This window comes from Theobroma cacao, chromosome 3 (genome assembly GCF_053813885.1).
Source record: "Theobroma cacao isolate CCN51 chromosome 3, ASM5381388v1, whole genome shotgun sequence".
Classification (NCBI taxonomy): domain Eukaryota; kingdom Viridiplantae; phylum Streptophyta; class Magnoliopsida; order Malvales; family Malvaceae; genus Theobroma; species Theobroma cacao.
In genome coordinates, this window is record NC_142641.1 from 26,308,620 (window position 1) to 26,316,062 (window position 7,443).

The 7,443-nt window shown below is 32.0% G+C and overlaps 1 protein-coding gene across 1 annotated transcript; it reads left to right on the forward strand.

Annotated features, from left to right (window-relative positions):
* Positions 1-3,876: 3,876 nt before the first annotated feature.
* Positions 3,877-4,236, forward strand: LOC108661142 (uncharacterized). Its single transcript, XM_018117031.2, has one exon. The coding sequence runs from the start codon at positions 3,877-3,879 to the stop codon at positions 4,234-4,236; it is 360 nt and encodes a 119-aa protein (XP_017972520.2).
* The last annotated feature ends 3,207 nt before the right edge of the window (positions 4,237-7,443 follow it).

Below are 7,443 nucleotides of genomic sequence, written 5' to 3' on the forward strand. Positions count from 1 at the left end.
CAATATTTTTACTCTTTTAACACTAGGACAAGGTCCATAATAGTCTAGAAATACTCAGGTTCACGAAAACTCAAAAATTTTGACTCGAGATGAAAAATGACCATTTTACCCCTATTGTGAAAATCATCATTATTTTATTTCCTTCGTCATTTTACCCTTATTTTAATCATTCATTTATGCCTTAGGCCTACTTAGGCCTTAATATTGTTTGAAAGCTTACTTCTAGGGGCTCACTAAGAAAATGACGAAATTACCCCTAGCTTGTGTTATAGCGTCTACACCTAGTTACGGGCCTATAGGGGTCGAGGTCTCACAAGGTTATCTTGTATGGGGAATGATATACTTTAATTTCACCCCCACGGATTTGGAGGCGACTAGATGCCTAAATAGGGTGTTTTTGGGTATGCCATAAAGCATGCGAAGGTGAATGAGTGGTCAAGAAAGGATTCATCACCCCAAGTGATATGAGGGGATATATCTCACTTGTTCTCAATTCTTGATTAACTTGTATAAAGTCTTTGGCCAAAGCATGATGAATTTGAGGAAAGTTAGTTTCCTAAATTCATAAGGTTAGTCATGAATTATGAGAATTAATATGGAATGTTATAAGTAGACACTAAGCCATGCTTTATGACATATTTAGGATATTTGATAAAAGGATTGTATTGCACTGAGAGGCTTATCACTGAAGGGCTTTGTCAAATTCTTTAATTGACTCTCTACCATTTGAGTGGTCATGATGTATTGCTAGATACCACTCATGATCTATAAATATAAATGAATTATCAAATTGATATTTGATTAGGATTTATAATTATTGCCAACATGTTAGAAGCCTAATGTGTCACACACATTAAGTGACATGATTGGATTAAATAAGGATAATTAATTAAGTTGTACTTAATTAGAATAGACTAAAATAGAGTAAAAAATTAATTAAGTTCACATAGACTTAATTAAATTAAAATACAATTGTTGTAGTGAGGGTTACAACTTAGTTTGGCTATATAAATATATTATGTTAGCAAATTAAGCCTCTAAGCCTTTAGCCACTTCTCAGCTGTTTCATTAAATAAAAAAAAAGAATAATAGTTTTCTTTATTTGACAAAAATAAGATTCGATAAAAACTTTTGGTTTTTTTTGTTTTAGAAACACAACTTCCTAGCACAAGTAAAAAATCCTATCTTTGAGAAGGTCTTATTCAGTCACTGTGTGGATTACTGTTAAAGGCCAAACACTTGGGTGGTTGAAGATTTAACAAATCTTAAAAGTGAAGAAGCAAAGATTTTGATTAAATTGGCTATTGATTACGATATCTAGAGCAAGGTATGCGACTCTTAAACTTATGAATGTTCATAATTAATTAAAAAATTACATGAAAAACACAAACATTGATCTTGTAAGATTCGATTGTTTCTCTGATTAAATGCTAGTTTACTATTCCTTTGCGTTATATTTTTAATTTCTTGATTATTTTCATGTTTGAGCATGAGGTCAAATCCCAGCAATGGTTTCAGAGCCTTTGTTTGATGTTTTCATGTAATATGCATGCTTGATTCTTGGTGATAATCAATAGGATTGATTTGTGTGCTGATTTGGTGTATATAAGTTTTCAAGGCTTTCTTTAAAATCTGTTTTTCTATTTTAATTCAATTCTGGACAGCATGTAATTAATTCATTAAAACATGTTTTAAAAGGTTTAAAATCATGTTTAATTGAAGAATTAATGAATGGACTAAAAGGCTTGCAAAACCAAGTTAAAACCGAATAGTTTGAGGTGTTTTGGAGACTAATGTGCCGATTATTTTTTACTAACATTGGGTAAGTGTTATGAGTAGTTTTTAATTGTTAAATATTAGTTTTATCAAATTAAATTGCTGCATGTTTTGGCCAAACTTGATTTAGTATGAAAAAAGTTCATAAAAATCATGTTCTTGAGTTTCAAAAACAACAAAGATTTAATGCAGAAAATTTTGGACAACTATGATTAGTTTTGGTGGCTTAATTCTTCATGAATTTTATGTTTAATTGTTAAACACACTTGCTGGAAATTTCTAGTAGCTTTTTCATGAGTTTGACTCATGATTTGGAGTTTTAAGAGCACTTAAATACCATCTATTTTAATTTTGGGTGATTCAAAAAAAAAAAAAGAAGGGAAATTGTTTCCTACTTTAAAAGCAATTCCTAAAATTAAGGATAGAATTTTAATTTTTGGTTATTCATAAAAAATAGGAAATTCTTTCCTACTTTAAAAGAAATTCTTAAAATTTAGAATAATATTTTAAATTAGGAAATTCATAGGAAATAGTTTCCTACTTTAGAAGAAATTTCTTAAGTTATGTGATAGCATTGAACTTTCCTTGAAATTTTGGTTTGACTAGAAGTGTCCAAAATTTGTTAAGTCGCAATTTAGGTAACTTGAATAACATACAATTTAGGAAACTAATCCATGTTTTAAATGTTAGAAATTAAAATATTGTCTTAGATATATTTTAGGAAGTTTACCTAAAATAAAGAGGTTTCCAAAATTAAAAGGAGTTTTAATTATGGAAAGAATTAAAATGAAAGTCTTAAAAAGGAAAATTTTATTTCAATGAATTTCCAATAAGAAATAAGAAGTAAAAAGTTTACTTTAAGTGTTTTGAAAATGGGAATTTCTTAAACATTAAATTGAAATAAAAAAAAACCAAATAATTTGAGTCTAGCTCTTTAAGTGAATTAATTGATGCTTTTCTCAAATAACACACAAGATCACCAAATGATATTGAGATTGCATTTATTTCTATACTTTTGATTGTGATTATAAAGCATGAGGATGATTATGGACTTAGACCTTAGAAGATTAGGTCATGGATGGTTAAATTTATTTCTCATGGTGTTTATTTTAAAATAGGGTCTGCGCACCCTGCCTTATCTCTATTTTCTCTAGGTTGTAAAATTCTTTTCTCACCTAACTCCCCTTGAATGTAACTCGAGGTTTCTTGATATAATTAGTTACATAAAAGTGTACAAGTAGGGTTAGATAGAAAATTTTTTTGTAACTTGAAGATGGAGATCCAAGGGCGCCATAGAAATTCAAGGAGATTACAAGCAAAACTTGAAGACGATGTTTGTGTAAATCCCCTTGGAATTTGACCAACTAATGTCCTTAATGGCTCAAGGAAATTAGAATTAGTAAAGTCCATAATCATCCTAGTAGTTGGCATGAGATAGATTTATTTTTCAGTATATATATATATATATATATATATATATATATGATATATGTGAAATGCGATAAATGTTATACATGCCAACAATGCCAAATCAATGAGACCTTAATTAATGAATTAATAAATAAAATCCCTTATTAAAATATTGAGTCAAAAAGTTACCTTCCACCATATAACAAGATAACCAAGTTGCTTTTTTAATTGGAGGCTTGTTGAGTCACTCAAGGCCAAACTTTTAAACGAGTACATTTGAGGTATTGGTGGGTCTTACTCAACTAGTACCATGTTGTTCGGATGTGTCACACATGACCGCATAGTATTAGAGGCATAGTTAGAGACAATGTATATGATACATTTAGACAAGGAGTTGTCACCTAACTGATCTAGGACTTGTATAGGATATAATTGCTAAGCTAAGTTATCTACCTACTTAGTTTCATTATGGCTTGTTGAGTCACTTAAGGTCATGGTGGGATGAGAAGGGTCTTAGCTCAATAAGAAGTTCAAAGGTTAAATTTCTCGAAATAGTAGAGAAGGGCTATTATTTTGATAAAATATTGAGAATAATCATATAATATTCTAAAACCTTGTCTTTATGATTATATAATTTGCGTTAATGACTAATAATCATATATGTTGGTTTATATAGGATATAAATCTATCATGGCGAAAAGTTTGTCACTTATAAGCATACTTGATGCAAACAAGTTGACAAGCCCAAATTTCATTGACTGGTTTTGCAATGTCAAGATTGTCTTGAAACAAGAGAAAAAGGCTTATGTTCTAGATGGTCTTGTTCCCGAGGAACCTAGTGATGCTGCTACAAATGAGGACAAAGAGGCTTATAGAGTTTATATGGATGATCTCAATCAAGCCACATGTGTGATGTTGGCTAGTATGGCTCTAGATCTTCAAAAGCAACATAAAGCTATGAATGTTTTGGATATTATCCTAAACCTTAGAGAAATGTTCAATAAAAATAGTCGCACAGAGAGATTTGACATTTCAAAGGAATTGTTCTGATGTAAAATGTCTGAGGGAAGCCTAGTAAGGCCTCATGTGCTTAAGATGATAAGATACATGACTCGACTTAAGCAGTTGGGTTGGATTATGGATCATGATTTGAGCATAGACCTTGTACTTTCTTCGCTACCAGAGAGTTATTCACAATTTGTGTTGAACTTCAACATGAATAAGATTGAGGTAACCCTTTCAAGCTTATTGAATATGCTCACACAGGCTGAAAACACCATTGCAAAAGAGAAGTTTTCAGTTCATCTTGTTTCTTCTAAGAAAAATAAAAATAAGAAAGAAAATTTTCTAAGAAAGACACGGATGAAAAGGCATCAACTTTGAAAGGTATGAAGCCTATTGGAGGAGTGAATAAGGACAAGGATAATGACAAATGCCATTTCTACAGCAAACTAGGGCATTAAAGGCACAATTACAAGGATTATCTTGAATCCATCAAAGGGAAGAAACAAAAGGAAGCTTCCACATCAAGTATGAATCATATGATGATTTATTTTTCACTACTTGGTATATTATACCTTACTCTTTTTAATGGTTTTAATATGTATGACATATTAAAGGAACTAATCACAAGGAGTAGTGAAGAATAAGATCATGAAGGGGACAACCTTAGTTGATGGTGATCAAGCTTGTCGACCTATATTAAATTGTGGAACAATAAATAATTTTAGAACATTGAATGTTTTCATGACATGATTGTCAAGATGAGATGTTTTGGTTTTGAACCTATGGCTGAATATTTTATTTTATGTTTAGGAAACATAGATTTATATTTTGCTTGCATGGGATGCTTAACTTATATATATTTATATATTTACATTACATCTCATTTTATTTTGGAATTGTTCTAAATTATTTATCCTTAAGTATAACCTTGCATATATGATAATCAATACTAAGTCATAATGATATGATCCTTGTGAGATTATTTTTCTTTTGATTATGAATCAAAAAGAAAATTAATGAGTTGACTTAGATAAAATTGAGTCCTAACTCAATGAATTTGTAATAGGATTATGAACATATTTAGTCAAGAGTCATTCTTATTGAAATCTTAGATTTAAATTAAGATTGCTTAGAACTAAATAACAATTGATTATCATATTGAATTCATAAGAGATGAATCACAAAGCAATCCAACCCCATTTAATCGCATGAACTAACCTTTGATAGGATTTCATCCCATAACCAATGATGAACAACTTATAATATGTATCTATACATAAAAGTTACGGATATAACGCCCCAAAACAAAGTAAATAAGTTTACTTGGTAAGATTTCTCTACATGATAGAAATAGTGGGAGCTAATGATACTTGAAAGGTCAAAGGTCATGAAATTATGAAATCCAATAGATAAGATCTATGCACAAAGATTGATTTAATGGGATGTATAAGGATGCATAATTCATGAGATGAATCCATTAAATACAAACCATTAGTGGGATGCATTGTAACGACCCATTCCTCGATCACTATTGGCGTTTGAGTTTTACGAGAAATCCCGTCAAGTTCTGAATGAGCCTTATTTGAAACTCTTGTTAATACATTATATTCATTCCACCAATTTATGTAATCGCTTTGAACTGTATAACTCTTTGCAATATACTTAAAATGAAAAGCCAGACAAATAAGCTAAACTTTTATTCCACATTATTGTATAAATACATTAAAGTTCATAATCTCCAAATGTACATTTGCATTAAAACTAGTGTCTATTTACAAAACAAAATACACTATGAACGACTCGACCTTTAGCAGCAGAGTGACTCAGAATAAAGTGCTATGAGATGCCTTTACCTATCCGTGGTGGACAATAAATGCCGATGTGTCACAGCCCAAATCCCGGGCCATGATCGGTGCATGGGCCTAATGGGCATAGCCCACTAAGCCCAAGCAAGCCTTTTTATACAATCCCGATCATCATTCCCAACCATCATTTCTAAAACCACATATTGTAATTCTCTACTAAAATATTTCAGTAACATTTTATAGTGACCCAATACTCACCATTTTATTATGTCAAAATAATGTCACCCGTTTGCCAACTCATAGTGGCATTAGCAATCAAATATACATATTCGACTTATAACATGGATCCTAGCGGATTACATTACATATACGTATTCACAGGTAACAGACTCTTGACCGTCAGCGGAGTGACCGTGGGTGAAGGTATAGCTATTGAGATGTCATAGTACCTACCAAGAGGATAAGCATATGTGGACACTTAATCTAGGTCCCAAATGTCTTCAAATCTGAAAACATGAAGTTTAAAAACGTGAGTATAAAACTCAGTGAGTGAACACAAGAAGGGAACAAGCAATCGATAAGGAGAACTTGGAAATCATGATGCACTTGTTTCAAAAACAATGCAATTGATTTAATTTCTTACTAAAACCCCCTCATTTCAAACTTTGATTAATAACCTCATAGTGTTTTAAAAACCCATGATCAATCCATGAAGTTAAATGGGTGAAAAATATGTCAAAATCAAGCAAGGTAGCAAGCAGGACAGCAAGTTTCTAGCTGCAGTGAGAAACAGTCTTAGTTTGCATATATTTCGGTTTTTCCAGAATATCTCCCACTACAGAAGTCCACTTGACCTGATTTTTAGACCATTAGAAAGCTAAGAGGCTGGGTCACAACTTTTATGTTTACTACTTTGCCCATTTCTGAACGGAAGGTGGTCAAAATCATTATCAAAGTGGAAGAACTGCACTAGAATTTTGGGACCACCTGAGAGTTTCTTGCTACAGTGAGAAATAGGGCCAGTTTATGCCCTCACCACCCGGGAGTTTCTCGCTGCAACGAGATTTAGGGCAGATGAAAATTAAGGGGTTTTCACATGCCACAAAATCCATCCTTACCATATTGCACATCAAAGTGAACACATTGACAATAATCAAGTTATCAACATTCAAAACAATCACATATTATAATCATAAACTTGCTATCACATCTACATATATAAACATATATCAACAAGTACACCACCCCACTTCATTCATTGTCATAGCTGGGTCATTATCTTCGGCTTTTGCGCACTCTGTACTCGCACATAGTCGGGTCATCATCGGCTTATGCACACTCCCTACTCACACATAGTTGGATCATCATCAGCTCATGTGCACTCTTACATCGCACATAGCTGGGTCATCATTATCACACAACATTATTCATCAATGCACAACACATA

What these genes read in the sequence shown, in the direction of transcription:
- LOC108661142 (XM_018117031.2), top strand. Translation starts at nt 3,877, where the DNA reads ATGGCGAAAAGTTTGTCACTTATAAGCATACTTGATGCAAACAAGTTG.